This window comes from Spermophilus citellus (assembly GCF_964194105.1).
Source record: "Spermophilus citellus genome assembly, chromosome: 15".
NCBI lineage: Eukaryota > Metazoa > Chordata > Mammalia > Rodentia > Sciuridae > Spermophilus > Spermophilus citellus.
In genome coordinates this window covers 36,599,512-36,620,103 of record NC_138195.1, presented here as the reverse complement: position 1 = coordinate 36,620,103, position 20,592 = coordinate 36,599,512, and the positions used below count along the sequence as shown (strand labels likewise).

At 35.5% G+C, this 20,592-nt stretch overlaps 1 protein-coding gene across 2 annotated transcripts in view; it reads right to left on the bottom strand.

Annotated features, from left to right (window-relative positions):
* The window catches only part of CABCOCO1 (ciliary associated calcium binding coiled-coil 1), a 111,484-nt gene extending 100,328 nt beyond the window's left edge, over positions 1–11,156 (bottom strand). Inside the window, exon 1 of one of the 2 annotated variants that reach the window (XM_081268671.1) lies at positions 10,911–11,156. In XM_081268671.1, the coding sequence (XP_081124797.1) occupies positions 10,911–10,961 (51 nt within the window). In that variant the 5' untranslated portion in view covers positions 10,962–11,156. The remainder of the gene's footprint in view (positions 1–10,910) is intronic. The other variant, XM_081268672.1, reaches the window with a different exon arrangement.
* Positions 11,157–20,592: the final 9,436 nt, after the last annotated feature.

Genomic DNA, 20,592 nt, shown 5'->3' with positions numbered 1-20,592 from the left:
TTTCCATTCTTATGTGATGATATCTCTCTCCTCAAGTCAAGTAACTAGTCAATCTATTTCTTGCACATGTAAAACTTAGTAATGAGTTGGGATTCAACAAATATTTACTGAATACCTTCATCTTCCTCCTTGAACTTGGGCTCAAGAGGAAGCAAAGGTGAGTAAGAAAGACTTGCTAACCTCAAAAAGTTTACAAGGAACAAACCAAGGCTGATTAAAACAAGAAAACAATGTGATAAGTGAGCTTTAATAAATGGAACAGACAGTCTAACAAAAGGGATGAGGACAGGGAATGATAAACAAAGTCCACAGTGGGGAGGTCTAGGAATAAACTGTTGCACCACAGCGCGGGACGATGCTCAAGGTAAATGAATCAGCAACACCAAGGTTATGTAGACAGAACAGTTAAGGATGGGTACTTAAGCAAGCAGTTCACAGTGATACCTAGGGTGTGTAGGAGATGAGGTGGATTGAGGTGGGCAGTGAGCATTGGGAACATATTATGGGCAATCTTAAATTGAATGAGTCAACAAATATTTAGTGAGTGTTTACAAAGTGCAAGATATTGTGCAAGGGATCATAAATATTTTAGACCCAGGCTGGTTGAAGAATGACAGCTGACAAGTTTTTTTTCTTAACAATACAGGCAATAGGGGACCCATATGGTTTTCAAGCAGTGAAATGACAAGATAAAATTGTGCCTTAAGGAATGGTAAAGGAAAAGCAGTACCAAAAAAACAACAACAACAACAACAACAAAAAAAAAAAAACCAAAAAACACAGAGGAAGAGTTCAATGAAGAGGGGTCACTAAAACAGTTTGGGGATGAAGCATTGGGCTTCATTGGCAGTATAGATGAATATAAAGGAGTGAATGCTGCATATTATATTATGGAAGACTGAAAGAGGGAAGAACGAATGGACATTCTGAATTTCTGAAATATGTGACTTGGAGAAAATGGTGGTGATTTGGGGACTTTCAACAACTTAGGTGCCGCCTTGGTGTGAATGAGACAAAGCTATCCTTTTGGGGGGAAGAGGTGAAAAAAAGGCCTTTCTCAAAGCTGGTGTGGTCCTGTGCAAGAGGACATCACATGTGAATATACTTTCAGCCCTCAACAACATCTCAGCCAAGTGCTTCTGTTCAGAGTTCAGCCTGTACATCTCCACCTAACACCCTCATTACACCTGTAAAAATAAGCATGTTAGAAGATAAGACTGGTATTTAAAAGACAAAATGTTAAGTTTAATTTCAATTAAGGAGAGTATGCATAGCAAGGTAGAAATATTTAGATTTAATTAGAAATGTGGGTTCAGAAAGATCAAGCTTCAAGATGTTTTAGGAGTCAACTTCAAGAGTGAGAATGGGTGAGACTGTCCAAATCCAGAGCAGGAAGAGAAGAATTGGGAATGGGAGAAGGAAGAGGAGGCCATGAAATAGATGGGAGACAGGGGCTACACAGCATCACGGATTGCGAGATATGGGAAGAAACACACCAAATGTTTTTAAATTCACCAAACAGTTATTGAACCTTCCATGTGAATGTGTTCCAGTAAAATAAGGGCAGCCAAGGAAATGCTTTGCTACAATTGACCAGATCACATCCCAAATGTTTCTTTTATTCCCTTCCAATAATAGAAGACTCTCAAAGTTAGGCTTATTAATAATGATTATTGGTTTAGTGTTTGTAATTTAATATTAGGTTATCATTGTATTTTTATTTTAAAAATTAATTTAGAAATAAAGCATGTAAAATTATTAGCCATCTTTTTATAATCTAAGGGTGAGCAAATTAAAAACTTAAACAAGGTCATATGATGAAATTACAAACACATTAAGAAAAAATATTTTATGTTAGTTTTGGTATTGGGGATTGAACACTGAGCATCCCTAGCCATTTTTATTTTGAGAAAGAGTCTTGCTTAGTTGCTAAGGATAGACTTGAACTTGCAATTTCCTGCCTCAGCCTTACTGCTAGTATTATAGGCATGCACCACCACACTGAACATGAAAAAATAGTTTAGTGTTAAATAAAGCACTTTACCCCTATTGGGCACTCAGATACTTGTAAATTAAAACAAATCACTCCATTTTTATATAGGATACTATTCTGGTTCGTAATATATGTCTATATATTTGTTTAAATGTTTTTATAATATTCATTTTATTAGAAGTAAAATATACTTATCCTTGTCAATCTCATTCAATTATAAATTCCTCAAAGACACCCAATTTTTTACTTCTTTTAGAATTCTGCAAATCCTTGTATGTCAACACAGGTTGCCAACAGAATTTCTCTTCATCACAGGATGACAGTGTTAGGTGGCAGAGTGTGATGAAGGACAGGATTTACAGGATCTCATGATGGCTTGATTACTGATTCATTTTATGTCTTGAAGCAAGTCATTTGAATCTAAATTCAGATCCTTATTTAAAATCATTTTTATATGTTTTAATAAATACAAGATTGCTGTCATTATTAATAATGAATAAAGATATACAAGAAAAGTGAATTACACAGAGATTCAGATCAATTTATTTGATTCAAAAAAATCTCTGGATAGGAGAAAAGTAGGCCACCCAAGAGCTATATGAAAGAGAATACAATCATCATCTTAACCTTCTGGACAATAATAATTCTAGCTAAGATGCCTAATATTAGTGCTACATTTTTTACTAAAACTTTCAGGCTTAAAATAATTGTCTTTTAGTAGAGTTTGCCTCAGGGTTTTTTCCTTTTCTATTAAATTGTATTCTTGGACCTATTTAAACTAGGCCTCTTTTTTGTTTGTTTATTATACTGCCTCTCACTAGAAAGAATATTAGGTGGCTAAAAATCTTTGATCTTTCAACACATATATTCTGATTTGTAAGAATTAAAGACATAACAGAAAATTCATAAATAGACTAAAAAATGTGGATATGTAATTGTGGCTTTCTCTGTAAAATTACATCTCCGGCTAGGAAAATATGTAAGCTAAATTGCACTGTTACCTCATTTTATTCCACCACCTGGTGGATTTTAGCAGCTATTCCAAGAGCAATAAAATTTTAAACCTGGCATTATTTACTAGATAATTCTCTCTCTCATTTCTTTTTCCTTTAATGTCACCAAACTATTCCACATTGGTGTGTGTGTATGTGTGTGTGTGTGTGTGTGTGTGTGTAAGTGTGTGTACATACATATATGTGTGTATATATATATATATATATATATATATATATATATATATCTTCTTTTTATAATGTAAGCTTTCAGAGGCATGTTTGTATCCAACAATGGTGGTATTTTATATAGAAAAAATTCTTAAGAAATGTAATTAAAGAATGATAACAGATTTTACCTCATTACTATAGAGGAGATTCCTAGTCACATAGAACATAGGCCATCTACAAATGCGAGATTTTGAAAAGCATTGTTTTTTAAAGTGTAAAATAAATGAACTAAGGAGTAGTGCAGTATTGAGCCATATTAGAGCCTGAGGCAAAAAAAAAACAGTAATAATGATCCTATCTCTATTTTAAAATTTAATCCATCAAGATTTTTGTATTAATTTTGTTTTTGAAAGTAGTGCATCAAAACATGATTTGTCTGAATTACTGAGATTTGGACATCTCCTTAAACTTTGTGCTCACCTTGCCATCATTATCTTGCTGTGAAGGTAAGGATCAAATAGTTTTTTTTTAAAAGAAAATAAATAAATGAAAGAACTAGCTTCTTAAAATGTGAATAAAAGAGACAAATCTTTGTCACATGTAATTAAATATGAAAGAAAGAAAATAAATATATAGTACATTCAGTTGAAATACATATAAAAATTCCAAGGAAATGGATGATTTTTCTAGAAAATTTTAAGTTATCAAAATTGACTGGGGTTAGGCTGAGGTTGTGGCTTGCCTCTCATGTGTGAGGCTCTGGGTTCCATCCTCAATACCACATAAAAATAAATAAAGAAAATGGGGTATTGTGTGTCCATTTACAACTAAAAAAAATTGGGGTAAAGGAGAAAACTGGACTTGACAACTACAAAGTAAACTCATGTTTTTATATAGTCACTATGCCAGATAGTATTATACTTGAATTTCTAAAATATAATACTAAATTATAATAAAAAACAAATAAATTCTGTTACTCTGATAATTTTAGACTTTAGAGAGTTCATTTTTAAGAAGCAAGCATAAGCAACACATAAACCCTGAACTAACAAAAAGAGAAATCATAAACCAGAATCACTAATACATTCAGAGGCAAAATTTACAATTAATATATATATTGGAAAATTGAATCCAGCTATGTATTAAATACTAATAAGCTATTATTATGACCAAAGAAGATTAAATTCAGAAATAAAAGATGGATCATTATTAATACCTTGAATGTAATTTTATGTCAAATTAAATGATATAAATTTTATGATTATATGAATAAATGTGAAAATGTACTTTGTAGACTCAGCAGCAAGACTCAGCAAATAGGGAAAAATAGCTAAATATGAAAGAGACTTTTTACCAAAATGAACAATAAACATCATATTGAATGATGAAATGCAGTCATTCCTATTAAAAACCATGAGCCGAAAAAGCACTGTGGCTATTATCATATGAGCTGATTTGAAAATACTTTATAGAAAACAATATTAATAGTAATAAAATATGTATTTCTATTACAAAAAAGGACTATGGCTAGCGACATTATCGTAATTCTAGATACTATAGAGGATCTAAAAATTACCATAAGAAAACTAAATATGTAACTTAAATATTAGAAATGAGAAAATTAAATTAAAAAATATTCATTGAGGATTATATGATTACATTCCTAAGTAAGCTGACATTGTATTAATAGTGTTTGAGTTAATAATAAATTTGGTAAAATGGTTATATATAACAAATATATAGTTCTCTATAGGTTTAATGCAATGCCAGTCAAAATCCCAATGGCATTTCTTGTAGAAATAGATAAAGCAATCATGAAATTCATATGGAAAAATAAGAGACCCAGAATAGCAAAAGCAATTCTAAGCAGGAAGTGTGAATCAGGCGGTATAGCGATACCAGATTTCAAACTATATTACAGAGCAATAGTGACAAAAACAGCATGGTACTGGTACCAAAACAGGCGGGTGGACCAATGGTATAGAATAGAGGACACAGAGACTAATCCACAAAGTTACAACTATGATATATTTGATAAAGGGGCTAAAAGCATGCAATGGAGGAAGGATAGCATCTTCAACAAATGGTGTTGGGAAAACTGGAAATCCATATGCAACAAAATGAAACTGAATCCCTTTCTCTCGCCATGCACAAAAGTTAACTCAAAATGGATCAAGGAGCTTGATATCAAATCAGAGACTCTGCGTCTGATAAAAGAAAAAGTTGGCTCCGATCTACATATTGTGGGCTCGGGCTCCAAATTCCTTAATAGGACACCCATAGCACAAGAGTTAATAACAAGAATCAACAAATGGGACTTAATTAAACTTAAAAGTTTTTTCTCAGCAAGAGAAACAATAAGAGAGGTAAATAGGGAGCCTACATCCTGGGAACAAATTTTTACTCCTCACACTTCAGATAGAGCCCTAATATCCAGAGTATACAAGGAACTCAAAAAATTAGACAATAAGATAACAAATAACCCAATCAACAAATGGGCCAAGGACCTGAACAGACACTTCTCAGAGGAGGATAATACAATCAATCAACAAGTACATGAAAAAATGCTCACCATCTCTAGCAGTCAGAGAAATGCAAATCAAAACCACCCTAAGATACCATCTCACTCCAGTAAGATTGGCAGCCATTATGAAGTCAAACAACAACAAGTGCTGGCGAGGATGTGGAGAAAAGGGTACACTTGTACATTGCTGGTGGGACTGCAAATTGGTGCGGCCAATTTGGAAAGCAGTTTGGAGATTCCTGGGAAAGCTGGGAATGGAACCACCATTTGACCCTGCTATTGCCCTTCTCAGACTATTCCCTGAAGACCTTAAAAGAGCATGCTACAGGGATACTGCCACATCGATGTTCATAGCAGCACAATTCACAATACCTAGACACTGGAACCAACCCAGATGCCCTTCAATAGATGAATGGATAAAAAAAATGTGGCATCTATACACAATGGAGTACTATTCAGCAATAAAAAATGACAAAATCATAGAATTTGCAGGGAAATGGATGGCACTAGAGCAGATTATGCTTAGTGAAGCTAGCCAATCCCTAAAAAACAAATACCAAATGTCTTCTTTGATATAATGAGAGCAACTTTGAACAGAGCAGGGAGGAAGAGTAGGAAGAAAAGATTAACATTAAACAGAGACATGAGATGGGAGGGAAAGGGAGAGAAAAGGGAAATTGCATGGAAATGAAGGGAGACCCTCATTGCTATACAAAATTAAATATAAGAGGTTGTGAGGGGAATGGGAAAATAAACAAGGAGAGAAATGAATTACAGTAGATGGGGTAGAGAGAGAAGATGGGAGGGGAGGGGAGGGGGGATAGTAGGGGATAGGAAAGGTAGCAGAATACAACAATTACTAATAGGGCATTATGTAAAATTGTGGATGTGTAACCGACGTGATTCTGCAATCTGCATTTGGGGTAAAATTGGGGGTTCATAACCCACTTCAATCTAATGTATGAAATATGATATGTCAAGAGCTTTTTAATGTTGTGAACAACCAATAAAAAAAAACAAATATATAAAAGTCAATTGCTTTTTTCTACATGAGGAACTAATTGGAAATGGAAAAGAGAAAACTTCATTAAATTATATTTGATTATAATTAGAAAGGTATAAGGCCTATATAGAGAAATTCAAAAACTTTATCAAAAGTTTAAAGAATTGATAAAATAAATGTATTGAAAACCTCTAATTCAAAACATGAAACACCACCCATGTTATAAATGTGATGCACCAACAATCTCAATGGGATTCTAGAACTTTACCAGATAAAATTTTGAGAATACATACATTTGGAAACAACAGTGAGGATGATCTTTCCAAATTAGATAGTAAAGCTGGATATAAAATTGATATGATATTGATACAAGAATGGACAAACTAGTTCAATGCAACAGAAGAGAGAATTTTATATAAAATAAAATTTGGATCCTTTATTCTTGTCCCCTAAGTAGTTTGTCCATTCATATACTTACTCATGTATTATATGTAATGTGGTAGTGACAATAAGTCTATTCTCAATGGACATGATTAGATTCAAATTAGATCCTCATTTCAAATACAAAACACACCTATCAAAATTAACTCTAGATTTGTTAAATAATTAATTTTAATAAAATAAAACTTTAAATATTAGAAAACGTTTGAGGATTATATAGGGCCACCTTAGAGAAGGACAGAGGCAAAGTAAGAGCAGAGCTTTATAAACAAGACAGTAAACCCAAAGAACAATGGCAAGAAAAAAGACAACCCCAAATATTTGTCAGTATTTCCATGCTTAAGGCCAGTATTTGCCAGAAGCCCCAAATACTGATAAATATTATCACTCAGTAAGATTTTTAAGTACATAGTGTCCCATAGTGTACACAGATTAATTTTTACTATGTGACAATATTTTTACTCACATTGAGTTACTCATAATTTCATTAAATTTCAATAAATTTGAATGATGTTAAAATTCTACAAACCTCATTGTGCTGCCCAAGTTGAGCTCATACTTTTTCTCTAACCTTCAGGGGTCGGGTAGGGTCTGTATTCTAACATTTGTAGGGAACATCTAATGTCTATAGACTCCACTGGACATTCTTTCAGACAACTGACATTATCTTTCTTCTCAAGATTTTATAGTTGTTCCAGCCAGGCATGGTGATACATGCCTGTAATCCCAGAGACTTGGGGTGATGAGGCAGAAGGATCACAAGTTCAAAACCAGCCTCAGCAACTTTTCAAGGCTCAAAACAGCTTAGTGAAGCTTAGTCTCAAAATTAAAAATTAAAAAAAGGGATGATAATGTGGCTTAGTGGCTAAAGATTCTTGCGTTCAATCCTGGGTACAAAAATACATACACAAATACCCGCCCCGCCCCCACGCTCATGCACTGAGTTTATGTCACTGATTTGAAGATGTGCTAACATTTTAAGAGACATTATTCAGAAGAAGCAATTGAGAAACAATCATCTACATTTTCTTTTAGATCTTTCATGTGAGTTGAAGCATATTCCTTTTATGTTTACCACTTAAATGATTCTATTTTGCAAATACTATTTTTGAAGATATTAAGAAAGCCAGTTTATGAACAAACTATGGATAGAAGACTGATTTCTGAAGTCTAAGTTTGCATTTATAAACTCCTTTCACTTATATATGTCAACATGTAGCAAATGCTTATTTTCAGATTTTCCCCATTTTTCTCTGTTTTTATGTGTCCCTACATTAAATGCCAAAAGTTTAGATTTAAATTTTAAAGGGAGGCATTTTTTCCAACATAATTAAAGAACCTAGAATATTGAATTCAGAAATTTGGCAAATAGAGCTTATGCAATGTCACAGAAATAGTTTCCCTGGATCTGTGTCTCATGCCCATTTATTCACAGTATCTCAGAGTAGGTTTTAGTCTATGATAACTACCTCTCCTGCATATTTCAGACTACCCATGATTTTAATAATTTATTGTGTGTCTACTATGTGGTTAGGATAATTGGTTACTTTTATTCCAGGTGTTAGCTACTACCAATAAATGGGAAACCTCAAACTATTGGAAGTTTATGCTTTATTTCTGATAGATTTGGCAAGAAAAGACATATTTCACGACATCTTGGCTCTGCTGACTAGATGTTCTACTGGCTAAGCCAGTCAATTAAGATAAAGAATTTATTAGAAATGACACCGTCAGGGACTAGCTCCCGGGGGATCAACTCTGCAAAGAATCTGATCTAAGAAGAACCTTTCAGTATTCAGCTAAAAAGCTGCATTCTTGGGAATAGACTACAAGAGAGCCTTGCCATCTTTTCCATCTAACCTCTGAAACCGAAGTAAGCACAAATGGGCAGCAGGCAGAACTTGTCACTGTAATGAATGACACAGCTGTATGGAGCAACTGTCTCCCCTGTGAACGATAAGAACTCTGCTTTCATTAGAATGGAAAATGGACTTTTCACCACCCAGTGTATTAATGTGTCATCTTAGTAAATGAGCCCACTAAGTGAGTCCAAGTTACAACTTGATGTCCCCAGTTTGTTAATAACCAAAAGACTGAGCATATCCTGAATTGCATATCATGAAGAATATCTGCTCCTCCACAAAGTTACAGATGGGCAAGCTGAGAATCCTAAGATGGTATATAATCATCTAAGGTCTATAACCAGTGCATTCATCTAATTCATCCATTATAAAAAATGGAGTTTTTTTCCCTAGAGTATGACACTTCATTACGTCACATATGTGTAATCATATATGTATATTATATATATCTAAAGTAGATATCTATATATTTGTATATCTGTACATAGACATATGTACAGATATATCTATCTGAAGTAGATATATATATATATATATATATAAGTATTATTTAATATATGTGTACATTTTTACATATGGCACAGATTGTGTGTATGTGTACTTTAGTACAGATTCAACAGACAGCAAAATTATCAATCTACTAATAAAAGGGTATTATTTACTTGTATAAGTATGCTTACACAGGCAATTGTGCATTTTCATAAGTTTTTCTATATGTTTAAATAACACAATTTAATTGGGAAATTTTCTATGGTACTTTTGAAATTCTATTACTTACATTAGAGATCACAAGGGAGTAACTGAGAAACCAGTTTATCACATTAAAAAGTGCATTTAATGTATGCTAATTTTATTTCAAAAGGCTCATATGAGAGTCTGCATGCCTTAGCGGTCTGCATATAGTATTGGAGGGATCCAGAGTGGGAACAGTTACATGTCTGGGAGCAAGGAGCAAAATTATTGGTTCTCTGCATTTCGTCATTTATAAAATTACAGCTAATACTTATCTTCTGCACAAAGAATGTTTTTTAGACTAATAAGGCAAAGTGATGTTAATTAACACATTATTATTCACGTAAGAGGTTTGAAAAAAGCTGAAGAATAAAACTCAGTGTGTGGAGAATAAAACATTTTTTGGTTATATCTGGCATGGCAGTGTTCTTAGTCAAATGTCTCAGGGTATTAAGCCTAAATGAGTAAAGTTACCTAAAAATCTTTGCTGTGTGTGGATGTTGAGGGTGTCTAAAGATAAAAAACCTTTATGTTACACAAGGAGGCTACTGGGGTCCACAAAGGTCAAATGATTTCCAAAAGACATGTTAATAATAAACAACAAAGACACGGCTGGAAGATGGATTTTCCAACTGCTATTCTTTGTCCTGTCTCCTATCTTGTATTTTTTTTTTCCAGAGAAATGGCAAAATAATAACAGAAGCACCAAGGCCTGGCCTTCTACAATTACTCAATCCACTACCAATAAGCAGTTATTATTCAGCGACACCTTTCAAACAATCATAGCTGTGATCATTATAGAAATATTTAAAGGGACTGGTCCATTTAAAAATCTGAAATCAGGTTTTAATTTTTAAATTAAAAAAAAAAAAAAAGAGCTAGAAGTCAGTGGATGTAAGGTCTTTCGGGCATGGAACCGTCCAAAGCAAGAATGAATACAATTTATAATCACGGGCACCTCGCGCGGTGCACTAGGGCCAGCTGGGGACGGCCAGCCGCGGCGGGGCTCGGGGACGCAGCGGGCGCCGTCCGGGCGGGCTCCGGCCCCGCGGTCGTGCTGGGCGGCGCACCTGCGGGAGCCGGGCCTGGAGAACCTTCCCGGGCGGGCCGGGGCCTGGGCCGCTGACCCGTGGCGGGGTCGGGCGCTCGGACCATCTGGGACCCGGACTGGGACGGGAAAGGGGCCGCGTACCTCCGCCTCGGGCGCGCTTCCCACAGGGGTCGTCCCCCAGGAAGTCTCCATGTTGTCGCGGGATGGCAACGGCCCTGGTCGCCTAGGCAACCGGGGTGGGGCCAGCGTCCCGGGGCCAGGGCGAACCCCGCTGAAAGCCACTCAGGCCCAGCCTCCGCCCCGTGGGCCAAGGCTGGAGCCGGCTGCGGAGGCTCTGAGTCACCGGTGCCCACAGACTTGTCCTTTCAGTTGGAGTGAAAGGCGGGAGGAAAAAGCAATTTAAATAACAGCAATTTCAATAAACTACTCTATGTGATGGCACCGAATGCTGGCGCGTTGCAAGTTCTCAATAAATAGTAAAGTGAGATAAATTATTAAAACTTGGATCAATAAAGCGAGATAAATTATTGAAAATTGGATCATTCCTTGATATTTTATCTTAATAAGCATTGTGTGTGTGTGAGTGAGTGTGTGATTTGCAGTGTTATGATAGTATTGTGGTCATGTTTAGGAAAAAAAAAATCAAAGTCTTCATTTTTTAGAGAAACATTCATGTGCTCTGCCTCTCCTTATTTCCTATACCCCTCCCTCAGTGTTTAGTAGTAATACTTTATATGGTTTAATCATCACTTAATCCAATAATGAAGGTTAGTATATGAAATTAGGGGGTGTATAGCAGATAAATCAAGCCTGGGTACAACGGGATACAGGGGTGTATTGAGGGATTTAGTATACAACTCTTTCTATTTTTATAAATATTGGAAAATTTCTGTAATAAAAATTCTTAAAAACAATATGATATATTGCATGGAAATTTGAGTATTCTCTTCTCTGGATAATCAACACTTGCTTTGAAAATGAAATATACTTTGCTTATATTTATTTTCCTGAAGGATGCTATGCAGGAGGCTTACTCTCAAAATGCGACATTATTTAAGTGGATCAGTTCCTGGTCTGTAGAACAAGATAGTAACACCTTTGGACTCAGAACATTAAGGTGAAGATTTAAGGAGTGACTTCATATGTAAATGTTTAGATAGTCCTAGCACCTACTAGTGGTCCGTTAGTTTTAGTATTAGCATGATGCTTCTCCTGATTTAGTTCATCCTGTATACAGTTTCCAGAATACTGTTTTTTCAGGTATTCTAAAATTAGCCCATCCATGGTTTTTCAAACAAAATTTAACCTGTTAGCTTTATATAATCTCCTAACTGTGACTTTCCTCCAAATGCTCTCCCAGTTCAAATTATGCACATCATTTGTGCATTTTGTGCTCATTAGTTGCTTCTAGCTATGTGTATGCCCATCTCTTCAAGTGGGTTGTACTGTTCCTCTTTTTATTTTTGTTTCCATATTTTCCCTCCTAAAGGAACTAGTCCAGTTCTCAGTACAAAGTATTGACTCAACAACGTGTTTCCAAGTTTCAATGCTGTTTAAAAAGGACTACATTAGAACTTCTTCAGTTAGTGAACTATATATAGTGAACTATATAGACAATTTTTAGTGATTGCTAGGATTAATAGAGAGCCACCACTTTACAAACTCATTACCAGGCCTACTTGTTTTGTTGTTTCTTTTTGATCTGTACTCCAAAGAAACTGAAAGTAGCTGGTCACTTTCCACAAGATTAGAATGCTTTATGTTCTTTAAATTTAGTGTTTGCTAAAGAACTAAAGATTGAATTTCTCCTAACTATAGTTCTTTTCTTTCCTCAAATATCTGATTTATTTTTTTGACAATTAGTTGTTTTTCCATTTCATTGACAGTTTTTAGGTTTTTGGTGGTCTTTTTTGGTACTGGACTCCAGAACTGAATGAAGTATTCCATTACAGATAGAATTACTTCTAACAGTAACAGGGAGAGTGTTACCTCAGGAAGCAAGGGATTGTTTGGAAGGAACTATAATTTTATTTTAACATATTTAATGTTGTAATTTATTAGAGAAGTCATTTTGAGGAGGTAATTTAATTTTATGGGGTAGATTTTTATTTTTTTTCTCAGTAAGGAGTGGTGTTGAAAACCCATTAGCCTGAAGGTTACTTTTAATTTGCACAAGTTGAAGCTGATTTTAGCCTCCCACTTCTTTTGTAGAGAGGTGCCAACAAGAAGACAAATCTCAGTAGGTGCTATGCTTCCCTATCTGTAAAGGTCAGTTAAGTCTTTTTTCTCAGGTCTCTTCTGAAGCGAAAGACTTCTAACCAAAGCTTGGAAAATTCCAGATTATCTTAGTTTATTGTTGTAGGGATCGAAGAGAAACAGAAGAAACCTTGTAGTTTACAGGTTTTTTTTTAAAGACTTCTGACTTACCCTATCAGTAAAATGTGTATGTGTAGAGATGGGAGGGTGCTAAAATTATTATTTAATAAATCAGATTGACTCCTCTTCTACTGAAAGAACTCTGATCTGCACACTTATAAATGTGTAAGTAGCACATTTAATAAATGGAAGTAGGTTTTTTTTCGAAGAAGAATCTTTTCATCATCTTACCAATTTGAATACTGGATAGATTTTTAAAATGAAGTATACTTTCAAGTTGGGCTCTGTGGCACATGCCTGTAATCTCAGCAGCTCGGCAGGCTGTCAGGAGGATAGCTAGTTCAAAGCCAGCCTTGGCAAAAGTGAGGTGCTAAGTAACTCAGTGAAACCCTGTCTCTAAATAAAATACAAAAATAGGCTGGGGATGTGGCTCAGAGGTTGAGTACCCCTGAGCTCAGTCCCCAGTACGCCCCCCCACACCCAAAAAACAATATACTTTTAAATACCAGAGAAACATATAGGAAAGGGGCATATATTTTCTGATGGATATTTCTTGTCAGTACTACTGGCAATGTATGGCCAGTAGTATTGACAACAAGATTATAGTAGAGTAATCTACTGGGTAAACATTCTACTCCACTCTTCACAGTTTTTCTGTCACTGGCTCATTTTAAGTATTAATTAGGTGCTTCAACAATAAATGATATAATGTCACTAATGAGATGGGTGACCTATGAGTAGTTCAAATACCGTGACTCCTGAGATCTTCAGTCTATTGAGTAACCCCAAAGACAATCTTAGGAGAATCAGGCTAGAAAAATTCCAATTTATTTGTTTGTTTGTTTATTTGTTTATTGGTACTAGGGATTGAACCCAGAGGCACTCTACCACTGAGCTATGCCCTCAGCTTTTCTTATGTTTTATTTTAAGACAGGGCTTGCTAAATTGTCCAGGCTGGTATTGGACTTTGGATCCTCCTGTTTCAGCTGGAAATTAGAGTCACTGGGACTATAGGCAGGTGCCATCATGTCCAGCTCAATTTGTCCTTTAAATGGTAGTGAAAGAACACAAAATTTGGAGATGAAATTTAGATAGAACATTGTATCTAGCTTGAAACACAGTAACTTTTTTTGTAGAAAGAAAAAAAAATAAATACAAAGCAATTTAATTTGTAAATAATTGTCTTTGCTTCTTGTTACATATTTAATCTTAGCAAAGAAAATATTATAATAGTTAACTAATTTTGGAATACATTTAAAGTTTTCATAACCTTTACCTTATCCTCAAATTTAGTCTTCTCATTTCAATCAAGTGCCTTCATCTGTGTAAATCATACCAAAAACATTGAAAGATCTTACCTTAATAAAAACATTACTAGGAGATAAGATAGTAAACCCACCCTAGCAGCATAAATTCTAAGAGTGACTGATTATTATTGAGCATGGGTGGGGCAATGATTTCCAGTAAACAAGGTGGTACTGTTTTGACATTATTCACGTAATACTGCTACAACTTCAAAACCATCCTTTTGCATTTTGGGTCCATCTGTTAGTCCTTTTTATCCAGTCATTCCATTTTACAGTACTTCTTTCTGCTCTTCAAATGAAAATTCTCTCTTTCTTCCATATTGTGAACAATTACATTTTCCTACTCCAGAGATCTATAAGATAATCTTATAACTTCTTCCATTTATTTGCAATCAACTTATTGATGACTCATCTTTAACCAGCTCATGCTCTGCAATCTCTCTTATCTCCTTTTTCTCCTAAAGCTGTACTATCAAGGGTTGCTACTGGTTCTTGCCTTCCTTGGTATATAGACATCCTCCTTTGGCCTCTCATATCCATTCTCTGTCCTTTTCCATAGGCCTTTTACCCTGGTAGACTAATATCTTCTGTGCTCCATCAGTTGGATCTACCATGTTTCTTACCCTTTGACTTATGGCTCAGTTTAGCCAATGGGAGCACTAGCAGGATATTGGAGGGTATATGAGTGAAGTTAGGTTATTTATTCTCTCACTTCACTCTACATAGGATTACAGTTAGAAACAGCTAGATTTCTACCAAAGATCTCAAAGATGATCACCTGTGCCTGAGCTCTTCCATGGCTACAGCCCTCTCAGGGTTAGGGCAACCTCTTTGCTTACCCATTTAGGCCTAAGATGCTTCTCCATCCCTTCTTGATTTCTCTTGTGACTGCCTACATATTTGCAAATAGCTCCATTCCTAAACTTTCCTCAGTTACCAGATAGATTTGTACTCTGTGGTGGGACTTTGACTGATATTAGCAAACATTGACTCTAAAACTTTTAACAAGGAAGGTTAGGTCTGACTTGTTCAATGCCATTGTTATTGCCTACCACATACAGTATTGTCTGTAATTGAACAGACAATTGGGATTTGTTGGGATTTCCCAACAATTAGCACTTATTTTCATTGTGGATTTCCAAACAATTATCTGGGTAGGGTTAAACCCCAATGTGTTCCCTGCCCAAACCCCTCCCCCCATTTCCCAGCTGGAGAGGCTGTACCTAAGCTCAGAAATGATGGCAGACAAGGAGACTGGAAGTACTAAGGGGCTTGTTCCATCTATGTCCTGGGTGGCAGGCTTCCTCAGACAACTTGTAGAGATTGCTGTTTCCCTAAATCCTAACTTTCTAATGTCACGAAGAATATGTAGTTCCTCTATTGATAAGCCATTTTTACAAACTTTCTCTGTAAAATGGCAACAAAACAAAACAAATTTAAAAAAACCAAAACAACCAAAACAAAAACAACAACAACAACAAAAATAAAACCCAGATTACCTGAGCCCTGATTGGCCTCTCCATGGATGATGGGAACAGTGGAAGGAAGAGCGCCTCACCTTTTCTTCTTGCTCATCCTACCCTTGAAGCTTTCACCTTTTCCAGTAAAATCTCACCAGGGGATGAGAACTCGGAGGGTGGAGAAGTGAGGTCAAAGCACTTATTCTCTCAATTCACTCCCTGAAGGATAGAGGTTACAAAATCATGTGAGGTTGCAGAATTCGCTGGAAGCCAAAGGACCACACTTGGCAGGGGCAGCAGTATGGGAGAATGCTTATTATTCACAGATTTAGTTGTAATCCCAACTAAATTTAGTATGATCTATATTTCACACAAGCCTTGTTAATTATTTTCATTTACAAATTGTTCATTATTGCAGTGTTTGTGTTAGTAGTTTCATCACACCTTTTAGGCTTCAGTGAACCATTTTTATGTCATTAATCCATACCTGTGAACTGGTAATTTAATGCAAAAAAACAAGTTAACAAACCTAAGCAAAGACATACGTCTCATGTGAAAATGTTTCAGCTGAGAAAAAAAAAAAAAAAAAACCTATATCCTGTTTCCAGAATGTTAGCCAAGGCAGACTGACCCAAATATCTAAAGTACAAACAGAACCTTTAAATGGATGATTTGAGCTAGCCATAAATTTATTTTATGGAAATCCAAATTCATCCTACACTTTAAACTTGTGAAATATGCATGATCAAACCATTTCATTGATTTTTTTTCTTATTCTAAAACTGTCTAAAAGTGATTGGGTGCCACTTAATTAAAGGCAGGAGCTCCATTTCTCTGTGAACACATTTTTGGGGAGCTCTCACCTGGGCGGTTCTGGAAGTACCTCCACCATGCATGCATTGCCCCCTTTTCAGCATTACCTCTTACCCCCATCCAGCTTTTAAGTATAGCAATTCCTATTTTATCTATTTTACATAATAGCTTTCATGTACAGTTTGTTAGAAGGAAAGATTTTGAGCTTTAAAAAGTTTGAAAACCACCAGATAATCTCAAAGGAAACTTCATCTCTGCAAATTCTATTACATTATAATTTCCCAAAGCATTCATTGCCTCAGACAGACACTTTGGCAAATACACAGTATTACTGTTATTAAACATTTCTGTTGCATATGCATGTTTATGATTCCAGGAAAGTGAAATAACTTACATTGTCTCACTTAATCATCAAAATCACTTTATGAGGTAGACAGTATTATTTTTATTTTGTAGATGAAGACACTGAGGCCCAGAGGGCTGGGTAACTGACCTAATGTCTCCTGGCTAAGTATGTGGCAGGCAGGTGCAGGTATGGACTGGTTCTCATGATTCCAAAGCCCACTCACTCTGCCTCCCTACGTCACATTACTTTAGTTCTTTGCTCACTCTAGAGCCTGAGTGGGTGGATGGAATTTATATCTGGTGCCTTTCTAGCTCCCTTTTCAATCTTTTTTTTTCTTGTGCTTCCCCCATCTCCAGGGCATTCACAATAATTTCAAACTCATTTAGCATTTCATGGGCCAATGATTGACCCAGATACTCAGTAATAACTAAAGTATGACATGGTATGGCTTAGCACCTACCAGGGTATATTTGTATTTTCCTAGGAAACTTTTGAAGATGGCAACTTCTTTTGCCACTCAAATGAATGAGGATTTAATAGAGAGTTGCCCATTGTGGGGTTTATAACTTGGAAACAGGAAGTCTTTTTCTGGTACCTTCTTAGATCTCAGCTTAGAGACAGTTCTATTTCACCTTCTAGGGCCAGAAGCCATTGCTATGATTTCTTCCACCTCTATAGCATCTGCTAAAATGCTTTGGTAAGACTTCAGTAAATAGGCAAGCATGATGAGGAAACAATTCATTAACCAATAGAAAATATTTTTGTAGCTGTGATTATTCTCAATTTTAGTACAATAGGTGACAGATTTTAAATAATATTTTTCATCATCACTAAAAACCACATATGAATCCTTTTCAAGTGAAATGTGTATTCATGTGTCTCAAAGCTGGGTTAAGCATTACACTACAGAAATGTATTATGTCATTGTTCAGCTTTCAGAAGATTGCAATCAGCTATCACAAGACTTATACCTTATTCTATTTTGTTTTATAATAATTTTTGGAGAGATGTCTGTCTATGTGTGCTGGGAGGCTAGGTCTGCAAAGAACATGAGGTTATATGTGATATTTGTCAGACTAGATATAATCACCTATTGGTGGTTAATGTTTGGTTTCTGACTTGTTATTTTGATGATGGTCCTGTTCCATGATGCCCATTATGATCTCCCCCCACCTCTGCTCATGACCCTTAGGATACAGGCACAGCTTCAGTACACAGAAGTAGAGAAAATGCTATTGAGTGAGATTTTTGACCACTTAATTTAAGGAATGAAAAATAGCTTTATTTTCATTTAATATGGGTGGATCTTCTTAGAAAGTTCTTTGAAGATTTCCTCACATTAGAGCAAATAAACTTAGAATGTTTACACAGAAAAAACAAAAGTCAAAAATTGGGGAAAAGGAATGAAAAAATAATAAATCATAGAACAGAACTGATGTTCAGATTTTTTTAAAGTTTTAATTAAAAAAAAATAGGGGTGGGTTGGGGTTGGTGGTCTCTCTGTGTTGTCCAGTCTTGACTTGAACTTGCTTTAGCCTCTTGAGTAGCTGGGATTACAGAATTACATGCCTGCCTAATGTCCAGACTTTAAAGAGAGAAAATGGAGTCTGATAGGCTTAATCAAAACACCACAACATTAGATCACACTCTTGTCATTAGGAATTTGCTCTATGAGATTGGGTCACAGTATTCTATAGATTCTGCTTTACTCTGGAATTACCCTGGTAATTAGTAGGGGGGGTTGCTATGACAATGCCTTCTTTTTGATCTACATCTTCTAAGAATGCTGATATGATACTATTTTTTTCTTTCAATTATTAGACTCTCTTGAAATAATTGTCACCATGACCATAGATACAAAGCTGACTGATTTAATTTGATTACAGTTTAGTAATTGAATTAGGAAGCAGAGATATGTTTAAATGCAGAAGTTTGAAGGACCTGTCGGGGTCTTCTTGCTGGGAAGCCCCCTGAGTGCCTGGCCATCCTTGATGTGGCAGACTCAAGAAGAATTATGCTGCTTAGACTCGATAAATGGTAGAACTCAGTGATGATTATAGGTTCAGGGTCCAAGGACAGCTTATTACAATGGGGCAGTATGTTTCTTATTCCTGTTGCATCCTTTGAAACCCACTCTTCATTGTACAAGAAAGGTCCCATTTTTCTTGTGTATGTATAAACTATTGGAACACGTCTACCTATTCTTCTCTGGCTCTGGATGTATTGCTGGGACCAACATTAACTCGCTCTCTTTGATAAGGGAGCTGTCACTTTTCTTTCTACTGGAACTTTACTTAATGAGAGGTATCAATGAACTGGCTTGAGCTGTGGTCATACATGAAGAGATAAACTCCTTATTAAGGCTTGGCTTCTAACTCCACCTCCAGTAATTAGTGTTTAATTATTATTATGAGTATTAGGATAAAAATATAATGAAAAAAAATTTTCACACCTTAAGCTTAACTAGAATTGCTGATGATATGGACCAAGACATCCAACAAAATTTTATGGATGATCATATATAGTGTCAGGCACTGTCCTATAAACATGGTCAAAAAAAAAAAAAAAAAGACAAACACTCTGTGCTCCCAGAAATTCCATTTTAGTGAGTTCATAAGACTAGATTCTATTTAGGATCTAAGAACTTACTAATTATTATTTTTGAAAGACATTTTGTCTAGGCAAGTCTGGGAAGTTAAGATCTACAAAGCACCTAATATTATTCTATGTGAGTTTTTAAACTGGAAATCATATCCTCTGCTGATGGTTAATCATGTGTTTAGAAAGTGGTAAGTGCTGTGGAAAAAAAACTTAAAGAGATCTAGGGGTTGGACGACTCTAGCTGGGCACGTTGTAGTTTTAAATAGGATACTCAGGATAGGCCTGGGAGAAAAGATGACAATTGAATAAAGCTTATCACTGTCATTATCATAACTAGCATTCTGGCTAACTGCTTTTTGTGCATTATCTTCCTTAAACCTTGCAACAGATGTAGTCACTGAGGCTTGAAGAAGTTAATTATTTACCCAGTATTACAGAGCTATTTAGTAGAGGTGATAGAATTTAAACTCAGGACTATGTAATTAAGAGCCCAAGTTTCATTGTACTGTACATCTCTCAAAGCAATAGTTTGCAAGCTGTGTTTGGAGGGTCTACCGAGATTTGACTTGATATTAGTTTTTTTTAAAGCATCTATTGTTAGCCATACAGTTTTCAAACTGTATTTAAAATACAGTTTAAATACACCCCAATACACTGTAATCCACGTATTAACACCTTGGAGGGCTTCAACCTGTTAAACAGTGCGTTAGATACATATTGAATATATCATTTTCTCCCTGTGTGTTTGATTGATGTATAAATTTTTCATTTGTTAGGAATGTTTTGATTTTGTACAATTAAAAGAATTCAGGCTTTATCATGTCCGTTGTCATAAAATTGTAAAACAGCTCAAGCGTAGCACAGAGAATAGGTCTGTGAGAAAAGAAGACAATTGAATAGAGCTTATAAAGGTATATCTG